At 62.2% G+C, this 17,893-nt stretch overlaps 3 protein-coding genes across 5 annotated transcripts; 1 reads left to right on the top strand and 2 right to left on the bottom strand.

Moving 5' to 3' along the window:
• Positions 1-408: 408 nt before the first annotated feature.
• On the bottom strand, positions 409-4,709 carry SLC11A1 (solute carrier family 11 member 1). Its single transcript, NM_001323232.1, is given in 15 exon segments — positions 409-526; positions 615-768; positions 980-1,053; positions 1,121-1,270; positions 1,608-1,727; positions 1,862-1,951; positions 2,088-2,246; positions 2,363-2,518; positions 2,592-2,659; positions 2,750-2,820; positions 2,930-3,036; positions 3,377-3,496; positions 3,582-3,704; positions 4,294-4,418; positions 4,665-4,709. Coding segments are annotated over 15 exon segments (1,668 nt in total). The 5' UTR covers positions 4,705-4,709; the 3' UTR covers positions 409-415.
• Positions 4,710-7,851: 3,142 nt separating this feature from the next.
• On the bottom strand, positions 7,852-17,882 carry PNKD (PNKD metallo-beta-lactamase domain containing). 2 transcript variants are annotated; one of them, XM_015869070.2, is made up of 12 exons: positions 17,684-17,882; positions 17,185-17,359; positions 16,972-17,080; positions 15,015-15,022; positions 10,092-10,207; positions 9,886-9,998; positions 9,649-9,707; positions 9,348-9,440; positions 9,067-9,230; positions 8,859-8,945; positions 8,666-8,781; positions 7,852-8,588 (listed from the first exon to the last, which is right to left on the bottom strand). In XM_015869070.2, exons 1-12 carry the CDS (start codon positions 17,763-17,765, stop codon positions 8,412-8,414), a joined length of 1,299 nt encoding a protein of 432 aa, XP_015724556.1. In that variant the 5' UTR covers positions 17,766-17,882; the 3' UTR covers positions 7,852-8,411. The 2 variants fall into 2 exon arrangements, with proteins under 2 accessions (XP_015724556.1, XP_015724555.1); XM_015869069.2 differs by lacking the exons at positions 15,015-15,022; positions 16,972-17,080; positions 17,185-17,359; positions 17,684-17,882 and adding an exon at positions 10,842-11,008.
• Positions 11,351-16,836, top strand: TMBIM1 (transmembrane BAX inhibitor motif containing 1). 2 transcript variants are annotated; one of them, XM_015869068.1, is made up of 12 exons: positions 11,351-11,479; positions 14,183-14,421; positions 14,548-14,642; positions 14,740-14,804; positions 14,921-14,974; positions 15,066-15,116; positions 15,319-15,358; positions 15,472-15,509; positions 15,592-15,679; positions 15,765-15,860; positions 15,945-15,998; positions 16,101-16,836. In XM_015869068.1, exons 2-12 carry the CDS (start codon positions 14,211-14,213, stop codon positions 16,242-16,244), a joined length of 936 nt encoding a protein of 311 aa, XP_015724554.1. In that variant the 5' UTR covers positions 11,351-11,479; positions 14,183-14,210; the 3' UTR covers positions 16,245-16,836. The 2 variants fall into 2 exon arrangements, with proteins under 2 accessions (XP_015724554.1, XP_015724553.1); XM_015869067.2 differs by lacking the exon at positions 11,351-11,479 and adding an exon at positions 13,613-13,719.
• Positions 17,883-17,893: the final 11 nt, after the last annotated feature.

Here is a 17,893-nt window from a genome sequence, read left to right as displayed (position 1 = left end):
GAGGGGCTGGGGGGGTCATGGGGTGGGGGGGGAACGTTGGGAAGGGGGGGGGGCCTTGAAACAGCCAGGGAGCGTCTCGCAAGTGCGGGCCGCGGTGGGGGGCGCAGCAATGAGCGGACCCCCCCCACCGACCCAACACTGAGAGGAGGAGGAGATCGGGTTATGGAGGGTATGGACGTCACGTTTATCAGCCCCCACCCGGCAGACACAGCAAACACAGCGCTATGGACAGCAGCCCCAGTGTGGGACAGCCAGCAGGCGTCGCCACTTATGGGACCGAGAGATGGGGGGGGTTGAACCATGGCTGGGTTTGCACGCAGCCAAACGAGCAGAGCGGGCTCCCCACGGGCTGTGCCCGCCGGCATTAAGGAGCCTACAGCCCCCGGGGCTCGTTGTGGCAGCAGGACGGAGCCCATCACTGCGGCCCTGCCAGCCCCGCACCGTCAATGCTGACATCGAAACTGAACCGGTTGTAGCGTCCCCTGGCCAGGAACCGCGCTCCGTGCGCGATGCTGCACGTCCAGAGCTGGAGGCAAAGGGGCACTCGTTGGAGGCTGTAGGAGAGTCACCCCCTCACCCCCCTCATACACCCCCCAGCCACCCTCTGCCCTTACCAGGTAAGCGACAAAGGCCACGTAGGCCGCCAGCAGCAGCCCCAGGGGGATGAGGTAGCCCAGGCCTCGCAGCGTGGGCAGGAAATCCACCACGAAGTACACGTTGATGGCACAGACCAACCCCGTGATGAGGGACATCAGCACCTGCCCCGGGCTGCGAGTGGGTCAGTGCCCTGTGCCACCCAGCCCGGTAAGCAGGGCAAGCGAGAGCCCACATAGAAGGGATGTGCAGCCCACATAGAAGGGATGTGCAGCCCAAATAGAAGGGCTGTGCAGCCCAAAGCCACCCTTCAACCCACTATGGGGCCACCGGGATGCTGAGGACGTGGAGGTGTCCCACCCTCCCCCCTCGCCCCGGCACTCACAGCCCGTTGGTGAAGTCACGCATGAGTGGACGCAGGCTGGTGAAGGTGAGGACGGGCAGCACAGCGAAGGGCAGCTGGAATGGATCGGGGTGAGGGGGGGATCGCAGTGGGGCCGGGGGCCCGGCCGTGCCCACCCCTCACCAGGATGCTTTGCAGCACGTTGAGCAGGTCGTTCATGCCCGTCAGCTGGCTCACGTCCTTAAAGGCGGCCACGAAGAGGGTGGGCAGGATGGCCAGGGAGCGAGTGAACAGCACCCGGGTGAAGCGGGACCAGCGCAGCTGCAGGAAGCCCTGGGGGTGCGGGGAAAGATGCGCCATCGGCCCTATAGAGCCCCTATAGGGCCGTGTCCCCCCTCCCTGTGGCTGTCAGCTCCTGCAGGGCTGCAGGGCCCCGCTAGATGTCAGCCCCTGCTCGTTAAGCAAACGGCTCGTTAGGAAAGCAGGGCCTCGCATGGGGGACTCTCGGTGGGGTGGCGGCGATGGGGGGGCTCTGACCCCATCTTGGCTCTCAGGAACCCCAAATGAACCCTCTGCCCAGAGGAAATCTCTCTGCCAAGTACCCCTGTTGGGGTCGGGCTGCCCATAGGACTCCTGCCTTGAGTTACCTCTCACCGTGTCCCCCGCTCACCTCCATGACAAACTGTCCCGCGTAGGTGCCTGTCATGGTGGAGCTCTGCCCTGCTGCCAGGATCCCCACGGCCCAGATGTAGAGCGCTGCAGCCCCAAAATAGCAGCCCAGGATGACGCCCTGCACAGCAACGCTCTGATGGGGATCCCAAAGTATCCCCCCTTGGCACAGTAAGGGGGTGAGTTTGGGAGACCAGAGGCAGCACGGTGCCACTAAGGCCAGCTGGCCATGGGATGCAGCCCAGTGCCACTCACTCCCTGGTAGATATCCACAGAGACAGTCTCATTGTTGATGGGAAAGATGCTGGCGTAGCGACTGACGCTGCTGTTGACACACTTGTTGTGCTGCAAGACATGGTGAGTGTGGCATGGCTACGAATCCACCCATCCATCCAATCCACCCCTCCATCTATGATTAAGGAGTGCCCACCCTGCCCTTCCCCACCCCTGGTGCAGCTGCCACCTCCCCGGAGGGACTCACCACGTCCTCATTGCGCTGGTGGTAAAAAGCCTCTCCAAAGACGGCCATGACAAAGAGGTTGATGAGGAAGGAGACGAAGAGAGCCAGGCAGGACTCGGTCAGGAAGTACATGTTGGCCTCCTTCACCTCCTCCTTCTTGGAGCGGTCAATTGCCCGGGTCTGGGCATGGCAGGTGATGCGCAACATTGGAACCCATTACAGCCCCCCTATGGGATAAGCCATTCACCCCTACCACGTCCCTGCAATGGGGGACTTGTCCCCTGGTCCCTTCTCACCTTCACCAAGGAGGAGTGCAGGAAGATGTTATGGGGCATGATGATGGCACCAACGATGCCCACAGCCTGGAGCAGCTCCTCTCGCCCACAGCCCGGGCAGTAGGGCAGGAAAATGCCCTTCAGCACCTCTGTCTGTGCTGGCCGCACCATCACATACTGGGAAGGGGCACTGTGAGCTGCCTCCACCCCAGCAGCTCCATGGCATCATTACAGGCTGGGGGGCCTTTACCTCATAGCCAAAGGTCAGAGCCATGATGGTGATGAGGAGGCCGAAGAAAGCCTCCAGCTTGCGGAGCCCTGCAGAAGGAAGAGATGAGGAGAGACACGATGGGTGACAAACCCTGGGGCCTGGGTGAGAGCCCCCCATCCCAGTGCCCCTGCACTCACCATACTTGTCAAGGAAGAGGAAGAAGAGGGTGTCTGTGATGGTGATGAGAACACCACCCCAGAGTGGGATGCTATGGGACAGGAGAGCAGGGATGTCAGCCAGGTTGGTGGAGCATTGGGGTGGGCTGCTTCCCTCATAGGGCTGAGGGTGGGACCTGGCAGCACCCTGCAGGTGGTTACCGTCCAGCTGAGAGCAGGCTGAAGGCAATGGCTGTCCCAATCACCTCCTGCATGTCTGAGCCGATGATGGCGATTTCCATCATGAGCCACAGCAGGATACGGGGCACCTGGAGGGGATGGGGATGCATAGTGACGTGCCTGAGCCCTGCAGGGACCTGGACATGGAAGGCTTGGGATAGGGGTGGTGGGTAGAGGGTGCATGGGGGGGCTGCATCTGGGGTACTCAGAGCGCAGGGAGAAGAAGAGTGCAGATCAGACGGGCAGGACCCAACCTGCAGCTGCTTCTGACGCTGGGACTCGGGTGTCCTCACGTGGGCTTGGAATGGATAAAGCTGTCTCCGTGCCAGGCAATGGGGTGCGTGTGGGGCCACAGGGGGTCACTGGGGCTGGGGAGCAGTGGGAGAGAAGGGGCTCCTCACCCACACTGCGATCCCCTGGGGTGCTCACCCTGGGGTAATAGAGGTAGCAGATCTCTGCCAGGTCCTTCCCTGTCACCACACCCAGGCGAATGGCCAACCTCTGGCACAGCAGTCCCAGCACTGTGGCCCATAGCAGCACCCACAGCAGCTGGGGAGACAGGAGGAGGGCAGCAGGAGCTGGTGGTTAGCAGCACCCTGCACCCAGTGGGGTCACCCAGCAGTCTGGGGCTCACCTTGAATCCAGCCACGGCCCCACACTGCAGGTCTGACTCCACGTTGCCTGGGTCCAGGTAGGCGATGCTCATCAGAAAGCCAGGGCCAGTGAAAGCCCACAGCTTCCTGAAGCTGAAGCCGGGCTGCAATGGGGTGGTGGGTCACAGTGGGGATGGGGCAGGTCCTGTGGGGCTCTGGTGGCTCCCAGCTGGGCTACTGGTGCCCTCTTTCTGGGGAGCCCTGCATTACCACGTGGGCACATTTTGTGCATGGAAGCTATTCTTCCCCCACACACACACCCCCTTCTTCACTGGGGGGGGGGGGACAGTTTGAGCACTGGATTGAAATCTGTTGCAGTGCAGATGGAGCTGTCACCCTTCTTGTGCCGTTAACGGCACCTTGTGCAATCCCACTCCCGTGAGCTACTTTCACAACTCCCATCCCTTCCCCTTCTCCCTTCCGTTCTCAGGCAGCAGCTGGGGCTGGAGGGGCCCCAGGCTGCTGGAGGGAACCGTGGGACTTGGCCACCCCCTGGGACAGGAACCCAGGGAGATGGGGTGTCCCTCAGAGCGGGGCATCGCTGCCCTTTGCCTTGGTTTTTCCAGTGGGAAAGCTCCAAGTGTGGGAATGGGACTGCGATTACTCTGCTGGATGTGGGACACCAAGGTTCCCAGGGTATATCCCAGATATGTCCCCTGTGATACCCGACCCAATGTTCCCTGCTGCACCTACCGTGCTGCCTTTGGGGATGCTGATGAGCTCATCCAGGTAGGTCTGAGCATGGGGGACGGGGTGATGTGGGGGGACAGGGATGTTGCTTGGGTTGGTTTGGACTCGGTTCAGGGACCCGGTGAGGCCTGGGAGGTAAGGAAAAGGAGAAGGGAAGGAAAAGCAGGAGGGGATGTAGCATCTTCCCAGGGAAAAGCCCCACAGCTCCACAGGGCTTGACAGCCACTGGAGCCAACCAGTTTGGGAGCCCAAAGCAGCCAGATTCCATCTCCAGAACAGATCAAAGCCCTCTCCCCAGCCCATCTATCACCAGCCCCAGAGCCACAGGGAGTGGATGCAGAGGGTACAGTGTACCCAGCCAAGGTGAGACTCACCTGGCTCCAGTGATGCCATAGCAGGGCTGGATCCAGACATGGTGCGGGGGAACCCCTACCTCTGGGTGCTGCACCGAGTGCACAGCTCTTATAGCCCCCAGCCCCCCTCTAGGGGAGGAGGAGGAGGAAGAGGAGGAAGTGCTCCTTCCCCACTTGCTGCAGACCTGGGCTGGGAAAGGGCTTCCCGGGGCGGGGGGGGCTGGGTCTCAGTTCCCCACCCTGTGCATAGGGCATAGCAACCTCCCTTTCATCTGCAAACACATATCTAAGGGTGAGCATTGTGGCCATGTGTCACCCCCTCAGCATGTGCCAGGGTCCTGCTGCTTGGAGTGGGGAACACGGACAGTTTCTCACAATGGAGGAGTAGCTGACCCTACTGGAGTAGGGGAAAGGCTAAAGGAGTGGGAGTGAGGAGGAAGCAGCACGCATTGCACAAGCACGTGAGCAGGGCAAAATGCACCCTGGGCTCGGGGTGGGTGTGGGGTCATCCAGAGCGTGCTGGGTGCTGCGGTGAGAGACACCCTCACCCCAAAGACTTGGGAGCTTAGTGTTGGTGTGAATCAGGCTGCACCTCACAAAGTCCCCGTGGCTGGGGAAGGACCTGGGAGTGACACCCCTAAGGAACACATGGCTCTGCTCCATAGGAAGCCCTAGGTACTTCATATCCCAAAGGAAGGCATCTGTGGGGAAAACAAGCCCTAAACAGCCGTGTGGCACTCATTGACAGCTCAGCCTCCCAGCCCTTCCCATGCCTCAGCTTCCCAAACAACATGAGAGAACTGCAGGGGCACTGCTGACACCTTTAATCCCCCTCAGCTGGGGGGCTGGGACAGGAGATGCTGCAGAAGGGGCTGGGGGATAAGGAGGAGGCAAAGCTGGGCCCAGGGGGCTTGTGGCGGGCAAAGGGGGCAAAGAATTCAGCAGCAAAGAGGATGGGGTCGGGGGGCTGGCGGATCAGCAGGGTCTGTAGGAAGTCAGCCAGCAGCGCAAAGAGCTCAGGATGCTGCTGAACGTAGGTGCTGTGGGATGCTTGCAGCTCCTCCTGTGGGGTTGGGGACAGGGTTGTGCCCACGCCAAGCCGAAGGGGGGAGCACGTGTCCTTCCCCAACTTTGCAGAGGGTTTGGAGGTGCTATGCCTCTTCCCAGGGGGAATCCTGCTGGAGAGCAGCATAATCTCATCCCCAAGTCCCTCCCCTCACCTTCCTGTCCAGGAACCAGGAGCACAGCTGGGCATCCTCCTCCCAGTCCAACAGCTGCTTTGGGAAGAGAGGCTGGGGCTCTGCACCTGTGCTGCTAAGAACAGGTGCCTCCTGCAGCACTGCAATCACGGGGCACCCCACCTGCACCTGCCGAGCCAAATGCCTGCAGAAAGGCACCAATGCTGATTTCCTCCATCCTGGTGCCAACACCCAAGTCTGTTTTCCCCCCCTTTAGTCCCCCGAGAGCTGGCACCATACCCGCTGGGGAGGAGGCTGTGGTGCCACACCATTGGAACACCCTGGGCAGCATGCAGGGCTCTCTCCACCACCAACACCTCCACCTGTGTCGAGCCCACCGGCTGCTGCTGCACACCCAGGGAGCGCTGTAGGGACACAAAATCACTCTGTGCCCAACCCTCAGCCCTGTGTTCCCCACACATGCCCCCTCCAAGGGTCTCACATAGGTGGTGGTGCAGAGGTTGCCTTCCTTGTCGATGGCCGGGAAGATGATGCCGGGGGGCACAGCACGGCGGCACGCCAGCACCCTCAGCAGCAGCAGGCTGGCAGCCTCCCCCAGCAGCCCCCCCAGTGAGGCCCAGTCGTAGGAGAACACCTGGTGCTGTGGCTCTGCCTGTGGGGACACCCCATAGGACATCCTGCAGGATGCATCCCAATTGCTATCCAGATAGGAGGAAAGGGTAGGAGGAGGTGGGGGATATCACCTCTCCCTCCTGGGTGGTGACGGTGATGGTCATCCCGTGTGGTTGCTGCACCATGTGGATCTTCCTCTCCATGGGGTGTGCTCCAAACTGTGGGGAAGCAAAGCCACCCCAACACCCCTCCCAGATGGTGCAGGGGAAGAGGGACCCCAGGGTGCCATAAACAGTGGGAAATTCCCCATCCCCACTGCCACCCAGGGTAGGGGACCAGCTAGGAGGGATGGCTCAGGGGCACAGGCAGAGGCATCACCTCAGGACAGGGGGGCTAAGGGACATGCCTCCATTACAGCTGCCTGCTCACCTCCAAGCGCTGGTGCTTTTCCTGCTCCAGCGTCTCCAGCTGCATAGACACATACCCTGTGGGAGCAGAGCAATGTGCACCCAGGGACAGGGACACCCCAGGATGCCATCCCAGCCTGTGGGATGGTGACATCTCACTCCAGTGTCCCCAGCTCACCTGTGAGTGTACAGGAATACGGCACGCCATCCAGCAGCCCCTTGGAGCCCGCCTGCAGCAGGAGGCAGCTCCTCACCTGCTGGTCCTCCTGCTCGTAGAGCTCGTGTTGGGCCGTCACCCAGAGGTGTCCCTGCTGCTGTCCCCCCCCGTCCACCAGTACCAGTGTCTCGGCAAACAAGCAGCGCTCCAGCTCCTCCAGCCCTGCACAGGGATGGTCATTGAGTGCCTCCTCCCAGGTGCTGCTCACCTTGAGGGATGGTGGTGGGGGCTGGCACCCACCGATGCTGTTCAGGAACTTAGCAGCCTCCATGGGGGTGGAGTCTTCTGATGGGAGACAGCAGTGATGGGGTACTGCTGAGAGCTCTGCCCCCCAAACCTCCACCCCAATGAAGGGCAGCACCCCCAGTGCTCCTCCAGGTGTCCCCCACAGAGCCCTATAGGAGAGCACAGCCTCCACCCCTTCCCCTCCCTCCCAAAACACTGCAGTTCCCCCAAACTCCCCTCAAAGCGTAGCAGCCCCCTCCCCAAACCCTTATTCTCCCCCCTCCCCATAGAAGTCTGGGGTCTTCTTCCCCTAAATCCCACCCCCACCCACTCCAATCCTCGGGCTGCCCTCAATATCCTCCCCCCAGCCTCAGACCTGGACCTATCGACCCGAGCTGCCCCCGTCCCCCCCCCCTTAGGACGCTCAGCCGTTAGCATAGGAACGGCCCACCCCCACCTCTTAAAGGAGCCACAACCTCACAGCAATTATTAATCTTATGGGAAGGTGGGGGCAAAGGGGTATTCCCCCAAACACAGAACAAAAGTGGTTGAGGGGGCACAAATCTGATCCAGGCTTTTATTTAGGGGGGGGGGAGAGGGGTATCTGGTCCTCAGTACAGCAGTACTACCTGCACACCCCCAGTACTGTGCTCCCCATCCCAGTGTATAAGGTGGATAAGGACACGGGGGGAGCTCTAGGGCAATGATGGCCACCCAGGCTTCCTCCCTGCCCCTCCACCTCCAAAGGGAGACACAGCAGTGAGGGGAATGGGGGATTCCCTGAGCGCTGGTTGGGTGCTGGGGGGTGAATTGGGGTCTCCCATAAAACAGAGGGAGGGAAATAAGGAGAGCCCTTAGTGCTGGTCCTACAGCCCCAGAAGTGTGTGTGTGGGGGGGTACAGACCCCCAGAGAAGAGATTGTGTGGGAAAGGGGGGGCAGAGGGAGGGATCACCTATGAGGTGCACATATGGGGTGTGTGTATTATGGGGGGAGTCCATCCTTTCCCTGTATCTCCCAGCAGGATTAAGGAGGAGGAAAATTCACAGCAGAAAATCACATAGTCCAGAAGACCCCCACGTCCAGAGGAGGGTCACAAAGTGGGGAGGGTCACGAGGTGGCCTTATAGAGGTCCTTCCTCCTGCGCACCTCCCGCAGTACCCGGGCTCTGAAGGCATCGTGGTGCTCCCCGCTGCCCTGCTGCAGCCCCAGAGCCTCCTGCAGCTCCCGGCGGTGTGTGCGCAGGAAGGGGTTGTAGGTTCGCTCCTCACCCAACGTCGAGGGGCACTGTGGGGTAGAGGGCAGAGCTCAGCCACACCGTCACCCCCACGGTCACAAATAGGGCCCCGTGGGTGGGTCCTCACCGTGCTCCTCTTCTCTTGCCGCTGCTGCGTGGCCCAAAGCAGCTTCTGCTCCAGCGCAGGGTTGTCCAGCTCCAGCAGGCGGGCGAAGCTCAGGCACTCCAGTGCGTACTCGTGGCCTGGGGGCGGCACCTCAGCATCACCCCATAGCGATGGAAAGGGGAGATTTGGGGGTTTCAGGGTAGGGGATGCTCACCCGGCCACAGCAGCGTGTCCTCTCCCAAGCCCACGGCTGCATCGAGGGAGGCCAGCATGGTTTCAGGGGAGCCCTCAAACAACCTTCCTGCAGCCAAACACACAGCCGCCATCACTGGGGGAGGGAGGTTCAATTGGGGTGTCCCTTCCCGCAGCCCTTCAGGACTCCAATGCCCAAAAGTCAGGCAATATGGGACCGCTGCACTCACCACAGCCAGCCAGGAAGAGCAGGTCCCCGGAGAACAGGCACGGGGGGCCCCCGAAGGGTCCTGCATCCAGCACAAAGGCCGTGTGCCCCACTGTGTGGCCCGGTGTGGCCAGAGCCTCAAAAGTCAGGCAGCCCACGCTCAGCTTCTCCCTGTCCCCAACAGGGCTGTGCCAGCAGGGAGGGGGGGCACGGTCACATCCCAAAAAGCCCCCATAGGGTTCATAGCTGAACTATGAAGGGAAGGGTGACCCAGAGAGATGGGAGGATGACTGCAGCACTTACTGGGTGAGCTCAGGGATGGCATCGGCAGCACTGCCATACACCTTGCAGGAGCCGTGCTGCTGGAGCAGCGCCGCGTTCCCTCCGCTGTGGTCCCTGCAGGTGAACAGGTCAGTGCATCCCCAGTACAGGTGAGGGATGGGGGTTCCCCATCTCAGCAACACTTGGAAATGAGGGGCTCGCAGCCTTTCAACCCCCAGCTGCTCTGCTCCCACAGAAGCAGGCTCTGCTCTGGGATCCCCCCCACACCAACAGGTATCCCCAGTACCCCTGATCACCGTTCAGCTTCCCAGTACCCCCTTACCAGTGTTTGTGTGTACAGAGTATAGCTTCCAGCATCACCCCCTCCTCTTCGATGGCAGCCTGGCAGGACAGAGATATGGGTGCATGTGTATGGGGTGGGGGGAACACTTCAGTGCTAGTTCACCTCCAGCTCCCTGTCAACCTGCCCTGTGCACTGTGGGTTACACATTAGGGGCAGATACGCTTCCAACTCCCAGAACACCAAAGTAACAGCACTGGGGAGAGGGTGAAATCCCACCTGAACAGCCAGTGGGTCAGAGGGGTCGACCACAGCTGCATGGCCAGAGTCTGTGTCAATGACCAGGTAGCTGTAGTTATTGGAGAGCACAGGGATGGGCACGATTTTCACCCCTGAAAAGGACAGATGGACAGACAGACATCAGGGTACGATGAAGACAAGGTTGAAGCCCCCTACCCAAAATAGGGATGGAGCTCAGAACTCACCACGGAAGCCCAGAGGTTGGGACACTGAGTGGCCGTGGGGGAAGCGCTCGCGGGCCTTCTTCACCTGCCGCTTGTAGAAGAGGAAGCCGAGGCGTGTGCGGGCGTACAGGCTGTACCTGTGGGGGGCACAGGGAGCCCCGACAGGGGATTCAACACATATCCCTCCCTCACAGCCCTGTATACACATCTGGAGAAGTCCCACCATCTGTGAGCATGGGACACAGCCCTATTCTGAGGCCGATCCCACACTGAGAGCTGTGATGGGCACTGGGTTCAGGAACTAGGGGACACACACGGCACTGTTGGGCAACAAGGAGAACAAAACAGAAGGGGCTGCAGAAAAGGGAAGCGAAAAGCACTCCCATTCATATGCCACGTAAGACCAACAGGCGCTGGGCCCGGGGTAGCTCAAACCCCTTCTATTAATACAGGAGGATTTCAGGGCTGGGGACGGATGCCATGAAGGACGTGACGTGCTCAAACCTCCATCTCTACCCCATCCCTATTCGCAAGGAACCTCCCCGGGCCCTACACCCTGCACCTGCTTATCGTATCATGGCACGGTGTGGGATGCGCCTGGAAGAACGGAGTTGGTGGGTGGGGACCGACACCCGAGGGCAGAACAAAGGGGAGCAGCCGTGGCGGCCCCTCGCTTTCAACCTTTCCTCTCCCCCCCGACGGCAGCGGTTCCGCCGTTCCCCTCCCTCCGCCTCCCGCCGGGAGAGCCCCGCGGATCCCTCCAGCACTCACCCCAGGCGGAAGACGAGCGGCCCGGCCAGCGCCATGATCACGGCGGCGGCACGGCGTGCGATGCGGCGCAGTGCGGGGCAGCGGCCGAGCCAGGCGGCGACCCCCAGCCCGCACGTAACGACCCCAACCGCCAGCACCGCCCGGCAGCGCGCCCCCGCCATGCCCCTCTCCCGCCCCCGCCATGCCCCGCCCCCCTCCCGGCAGCCAATAGGAGAGCGCCGTGACTCCGTGGCGCGCCCCCTTCGCCGTTCCCGCCACCACTTCGCGCGCCCCCTGCCGGAGGGGTTCCCCCGCGTGACGTCATTGCGGGAAGGGGGACCCCGCGGGTGCCGGGGTCGGGGTCCCCCGTGGGGTCGGGGAGCTGCGTGTCCCCGTGGGGCTCAGCCCCACCGCGGCACCGTGGGGCGTCCCCGCCTCCCGTCGCTGCCCCGGGGGTGTCGGCGGGACGCTCCGCTCGGTACCGACCCCCCCCGCTCTGTACCCGCTCCGTTGCCGTGTACCGGAGCCGTCGCACGAGGGCGCGCAGCGGCGGGGCGGCCCGGGGCGGGGCGGCTGCTGTCCGTCCCTCCGGACCCGCCCCGACAGCCCTGTCCCGGCCCGTCCCGGCCGAGCTCCAGCCCCGCGAAGCAGCGCAGCAGGTAGGGGAGGCCCCGCGGCCCCCGGCCCTTGTCCCCGTGTGAGTCCGTGGCACGAGTGGGGCCGTGGGGAGGGGGGAGGGCACAGACGGAGTCCCTCGGGGCCTTTCGGGTGTCCCCCAGCTCGGACGGGGTCCCTTTGCTCTCCCAAACCACTTCCTGTTTGCCCACCCGCCCCGCCGATGCCCCCCAGCCAAACCCCGCTCTATTAACCCACCTTACCCGCCCCTGGACCCTTCCCAGACCCTCTCCGTCCCTCTTCTCTGCCTGTTTCCCCGCTCTCTTTGCCTTCGAAATCCCCCGACGTCACCCAGGCTTCTCCCCCCACCCCCCCCTTGGAGCTCCCTCTGTGCCCCCTTTGCCTTCGCCGGTGCTATTTAGGATGACACGACCCCCTGGAGAGGGTTGGGGGGGGTGGACCCGTCTGGGGGCTGGAGGTGCTATCTCCGAGCTGTGGGGGACACACCGTGTTCCCATGGGATTGGTTGTTGTGATGTGTGGTCCCCTCCCTCCTCCTCCCTCTGAGCTTCTCAGAGCGGATGGGAATCTGCTTGGACGGGGGGGGGGCAGGGGGGATTAGGCTGGGGGGATCATCCCTGTATTCCCCTATCCTTGTCCCCAGTGCTCTGTTTGGGGGCTCTGTGCCCATGTCCCATCCCAGTCCTCACCACTGGGTGGGATGGGGCTGCCAGCGTGTTGCGAGGCAACCTGTGGCTTCAGCTGAACGGGGGCAAAGTCCCAGCCTGCTTGGCATAGGGACAGCGGTGGGCTGGGGTTCCCATAGGGACTGTGCCGTGACACCCTGCTATTGGGAGGGGTGTCCCATGAAGGAGCCCAGTGTTGGACATGGTATGGGGTGGGCACTGTGGGGCATGGGGGCAGCTCCCTGCATAGGGACACCTGGGTCTCAGCGGCTTGGGGACAGGAGGTGACAGCTGGCACACACACTTGGTGCCCCTGGGATGGGAAGGAGAGGACTGCAGGGCTGAGACCCCACAAACTCATGTCATGGGTGAGCTGAGCCGGGCAGCAAGCCTGGAGGCAATAGGGGCATCTGTGCTGTGCTGTACCAAGCTGTGCCGTGCTGTACCAGGCTGTGCCGAACTGCTGCGATTTCCCAAGCTCTTCTAGGAAGGCAGAGCACTTCCAGGGCTGCTCCACCCTGGGGAAGCCCCAGGGAAAGTGGGGAGTGCTGGTTCTCTGCCCTGCTGGGTGCTGCGTGGAGCACCCCGTGTCCCCATTGTATTGAGGTTCCCCCCCTCCCCCTGCTGCCTGCAGCTTATCAGTGCTGAGTCACGGTGCCAGGCAGAGCTGTGGGGACCGGCTGGTGGCCACGGGGTCACTGAGCTGGCTGGGATGGCCCCGTGGTTTGGCTGGTGACCGCAGGTTTCGGTGCCCTGTTCTGAAAGAGGAAACGGGTCACGCTTTGGGGTTCTCTGTGCCCAGAGATGGGTTTTGCCATAAGGGCTATGTAGAGGTGACCCCATGGAGCTGCCCCTTGAGGTGTATACAGCCCATGGAGTGGGGATTTGGGGGGGGGATGGTGGGGTTGAACACTGCTGGGTGCGGCTGGGACCCGTCGGGCTGGTTCCTTGTCTCTGCTGTGGTTGTGGCTGGGCATTGCTCCTGTTGGAGGCATTCACATGGGCTCGGTCTCATGGCTGGAGCCTGGGTGGGGGTTATGGGGTACAGGGTGGGCGAGCAGGGGGTGCCAGCGGGCACCGAGTGCTTCAGGAGGAACTGCAGAGTGTTGAAAGCGAAACTTTGGGAACCACGTGGATGGATTATTTTTGGCACCACCGTCACCGTGATGGGAAACATGACGGCATGGCTGTAGGGCGGGCAGCCGCCCCCGCTGGGATGGATGGATGGACACCGAGTGCTCCCCCTGTGTGCCCCCCCATCCCATCCCACCCAGTATAGCTGGCACAATGCTGCAGGAAGAGCCCGGTCCCACCCAGTTCCCTTGGGGCCAAGTCCTGCTCACGTCACTGCTGGTGCGCTGGGGGGGGAATGGGAGGGGTGGAGGGTCTCCTGCCAGCGCCGAGGGTGTGGGGCAGGAGCCTGGCAACAGCTCCTGGCAGCGCCATTGTTTTCCTGGCCTTGGTGTTCCTGCCTTTCTCCTCCTGCTCTGGGGGAGTCAGCCCAGCGCTGGCCCTGCTCCCAGCACAGCTGCTGCAGTGGGATCTGCAAGGACAGCTCAGCGTGGGGTCCCAGTGCCCCCACCTCTGCAGTTGTGCCCGGTAGGTGTTGGCACCATCCCTGGTCCAAACACTGTGGTGGCATATGCTGACCCACAGCCCTGTGCCCAGCTCTGAGCCTCGGCACTGTTTGTGGGGAGCAACATAGAGTTTGTACCCATGGTGGTTGGGGGGACAGCGGGGTTGCTGCCCTCAGTGATGGCAGGGCCAGCCGCAAAGGTCACGTCCCCAGCGTGCCTTGAGTCACCGCGTGGCCGTGCCCTGCCCACAGCCACTGCATGACGTCACACCAGGGACTCAGAACGTGGGAATGTAGGTGGCTCCGGGTTCTAAGCGACCTGGTCACCGTGCTTCCCAGCCCTCATTAACCAGAGGTCACTATTAAAGGGCCGTGTTTGTCCTGCACTCGAAGCAGGGCGCATTGTGATGACTGTCCCCTGTGTTCCGTGTGTTCCCCATCGTCAGGAGATACGGGAACGGTGACACCCTCTGTTCTCGTCTCCAGGTGCCCAGCAGGACAGCTCGCAGCTGGCATGGCACAGCCCAGCGCACCCCCCCCATACGACGACAAGAACCCTCTGTACCCCCCCAGTGCCTACCCCCAGCCCTCCCACTATGCCGGAGGGTACCCACAGCCAGGGGGGTACCCGGCACCTGCGGGGTATGCAGCACCAGGGGGGTATGGGACACCAGGAGGATACCCACAGCCAGGGATGGCCATGCCCACCATGCCCATGCGTTTTGGTAAGCTGGGGAGCTTTGTTTTGGGGTGGGGGTATGAGTGCTGGGGGGTTCCTAGTCTCTCCGTTATGGGGAGGTTGTCCTGGTGTGCTGTCACATAGGGTGAGCTGTGCTGTCCTTCCCTGGCAGGTGACACCTATGGAGGTGATGGCATAGGAGGCAGCTCCCCCATCCAGACGGCAGACTGGGATGACAGGAAAGTACGGCACACCTTTATCCGCAAGGTGAGTCTGGGGTGTCAGAGCAGCCTTTGTGTTGGGGGGAGGGCACGGGTTGGGGACAGCAGGCTGAGTGCTGACTGCCTGCCACCATCTCCCACAGGTCTATGCCATCATCTCAGTGCAGCTGCTGGTGACGGTGGGGATCATCGCCATGTTCACCTTTGTGTGAGTGAGACGGTGATGGGGGGTCTCACCTCAAGGTCTGGGGGGGAGCATTTTGATGCTGGGCATAGGGGGACACTGTGTGTGCCAACTTCATGCCTATCCCTGCCACCCCACAGCTCACCTGTCCGCTCTTTTGTCCAGAGGAACGCTGCCATCTACTACGCCTCATAGTGAGTATGGGGTCCCTGTCACCCTCTGGGTAAGTATCACTCCCCCCACTGCCACTGGGTCCCTTGGGCTGAGCTCTCTGTCTCTCTGCAGCGCTGTATTCCTGGTGACCTACCTGGTGCTGGTCTGCTGCCAGGGCCCCCGGTGAGTGCTGGGGACATGGAGGGGGGGACGTGGATGTCTGAGGGTTTCCCTGGGCTTTGAGGGATGGGGACCGTCTGCACTGGTGTGGTGCCACCCAAACCCAGGGACCCCACCTGTCCCTGTGGAAGGTGAGACAGGCTTGAGAACATGAGGACATGGGAACTGATACCATCTCACTGCTCCTCAACTCTCTCATCCCCAGGAGACGCTTCCCGTGGAACATCATCCTGCTGAGCATCTTTGTGAGTAGGGGGCCACGGGTTTGGGACTTGGGGGTGACAGCAGGGACGTGTCCCACAGAAGGGACGGTCTGCCCCTGCTTTGCCATCACTGACTCAGCCCTTCTATCCTGCAGACCTTGGCCATGGGCTTCATGACAGGGACCATTGCCAGGTACCCAGTGGGGCTCTGGGAGGGTTGGGGTCTCTGTCCCTGGCTGTGCATGTGGTGACATTGCTGTCTTCTCTGCCCTCAGCATGTACCGGACTAATGCTGTCCTCATCGCCATGATCATCACTGCCATTGTGGCCATCATTGTCACCATCTTCTGCTTCCAGACCAAGGTGAGGAGGGGGTGTGCCCTGGGGTGGGGATGGGGACACGAGAGTGCCCTCCTGTGACACTCCTCCCCACTCTCCCCCACCCCAGGTTGACTTTACATCATGTCCGGGGCTCTTCTGCGTGCTGGGTATTGTGGTCATGGTGACAGGGCTCGTCACGGTCATCGTCCTCTCCTTCAAATATGTGAGTAGGGGGCTGCAGGGGGCTGCTCCCCCATGGAGACAGAGGGTGGAATGGCTCATGTCCCCATGTTCCCTCCCCATGTAGGTTCCCTGGCTCCACATGCTGTATGCAGCCATCGGGGCTATTGCCTTCACCCTGGTGAGTCGATGCTCCTCCTCCTTGCCCCATGCTGGGGGGGGGGCACGTGGAGGGATGCAGGGCTCCCCTACCTGACGCCCCCCCCCATGTCTCTGCCCCCAGTTCCTGGCCTACGACACACAGTTGGTGCTGGGCAACAGGAAGAACACACTGAGCCCCGAGGAGTACATCTATGGAGCCCTCACCATCTACACTGATATCATCTACATCTTCACTTTCCTCTTGCAGATTGTGGGCCGAGACTGAGCCCCTGCCTTGGGACCCCTTAACCCTCCTCAAAAAGCTTCTTGCTCTCTCTTCCCATTGACCAAGCTGCTCCCCTCCCAGCTCCCCATTCACTAGCCAGGCTCCTGGAATCCCCATTAGGATACTGCTGGCTGCTAGAGCCTGCAGCCCCTCTGCCACCCCGCTGTCCCCATGGGGCCATCCACCAGGGCTCCAAGGGGCTGGACCAGGGGTGACGCTGGGGCTGTACGCATGGGTGGGATGGGTAGAGGTGCTGCCAGCATCAGGGGTGCTCTGCTTGCTTGTAAATAGGCCTTGAAGCTGGTGCCTGTGTACAGTTCCACTGGGTGCCCTCGGCGCTTCAGCACCCTGAGTTTGTGGCCTGCTAGAAGGGAAGGGTTCCCTGTGTCCCACACTTGGGCCCTGGGGCTCTCTGGTCCATGGGGATGGAACAGTGCTGGGCTGTGCCTGGGGGCCTGGGCTCCATTCAGTGCCTTAAACACAGCCTCGGCCGTGAGCACAGCCCTGGTAGGCGCCAGGCCTTACTGGTTCCGCTGCAGGCCTGGCCTCTCTCAATTGTTACACATACTCAATAAAACACTTTAATTTTCCAGCTGGCCCCGGTGTGAATCGGGCAGGGCCCTGGGCTGGGAGTGCGGGGAGGGAGGTGTCCCCATGTCAGTCCTTGTGTTGCTGTGGTTCCTGTCTATGTGTCCCGGCGGTAGCGCTCCGTCTCGTAGTCCCCCACGTTGGCTCCCAGCATCTTGCGGCGGATGTGGAGCTGCTCCAGGCGGTTCTTGTCCACCTCTCTCTTCACCAGCAGGAAGAGGATGATGCCGCACGGCAGCCCGATGGCCCTGGGGACACGGGGAGGGGACACAGGGAGGGACACAGGGAGGGGACGTGACACCGTGTCTCCTAGTGCCGAGCCTCCCCCCCAAGCTTGTGCCTCCCCACTCACCAGGCCACCCCCACCGGCTTCATGGGGTTCTTGCCTTTCTTCCTCGTGGGGATGTACTCCACCCCCTCGGGGAGCCGCCCCGTTGGCTCTGCTGGCTTGGGCGGCACGGGCGGCCCTGCGGGACGGTGGCAGCTCAGTCGGCCCTCAGCCCCCCGCCTGGATATTGCCAGGAGCCCTGGGTGGAGACAGGGCTCGTGTAGGAGACATGGGGGGACACGGGGGGTCCTGCTGCCCCCACCCTGCTACAGCACGGGGGGCGTGGCCAACCAGGAGGGGGCGTGGCTTAATCAAGACGGGGGCGTGGTCAACAAAAGGCGTGGCTTAACCAAATGGGGCATGGCCTATCCAAGATGGCGGCGTGTCTTATGGTGCCACTCACGCACCGGGTGTAGCTGTGTGTCTCTGTGTGTGTGTGTGTGTGTGTGTGTGTGTGTGTCCGCGTATTGTCTCGCTGTGACACACAGCCATCCCTCTGCCCGCCCCCCCCACCTGCCTTTACCTCGCAGTCCGCCGCCAGCCGCCGCCATGTTGGGCCGTGCCGCCATGTTGGGCCGTGCCGCGCTCCCTCGGCCCCGCTGCATGCCGGGAGCTGCAGTCCGCCGCGCTGGGATAGAAAGGGATATGAAGGGAGAGAAAACTGCATTTCCCACAGTGCACTGCGCGGAGAGCGGAAGTCCCTTGTGGCGCTGGAGGAAGAGGCGGGGCGGAG

This window comes from Coturnix japonica, chromosome 7, assembly GCF_001577835.2.
Source record: "Coturnix japonica isolate 7356 chromosome 7, Coturnix japonica 2.1, whole genome shotgun sequence".
Lineage (NCBI taxonomy): Eukaryota > Metazoa > Chordata > Aves > Galliformes > Phasianidae > Coturnix > Coturnix japonica.
Note: the sequence above shows the minus strand (reverse complement) of the source record. Positions and strands in the feature narration are given on the sequence as shown.

What these genes read in the sequence shown, in the direction of transcription:
- PNKD (XM_015869070.2), bottom strand. Translation starts at nt 17,765, where the DNA reads ATGCAGCGGGGCCGAGGGAGCGCGGCACGGCCCAACATGGCGGCACGG. An exon ending in GCTCTTCCTGGCTGGCTGTG is followed by an intron (nt 8,946 to 9,066) that starts GTGAGTGCAGCG and finishes GTTTGGCTGCAG; the next exon opens with GAAGGTTGTTTGAGGGCTCC. An exon ending in GGACACGCTGCTGTGGCCGG is followed by an intron (nt 8,782 to 8,858) that starts GTGAGCATCCCC and finishes TGCCGCCCCCAG; the next exon opens with GCCACGAGTACGCACTGGAG.
- TMBIM1 (XM_015869068.1), top strand. Translation starts at nt 14,211, where the DNA reads ATGGCACAGCCCAGCGCACCCCCCCCATACGACGACAAGAACCCTCTG. An exon ending in ATCGCCATGTTCACCTTTGT is followed by an intron (nt 14,805 to 14,920) that starts GTGAGTGAGACG and finishes GCCACCCCACAG; the next exon opens with CTCACCTGTCCGCTCTTTTG. An exon ending in ATGACAGGGACCATTGCCAG is followed by an intron (nt 15,510 to 15,591) that starts GTACCCAGTGGG and finishes CTCTGCCCTCAG; the next exon opens with CATGTACCGGACTAATGCTG.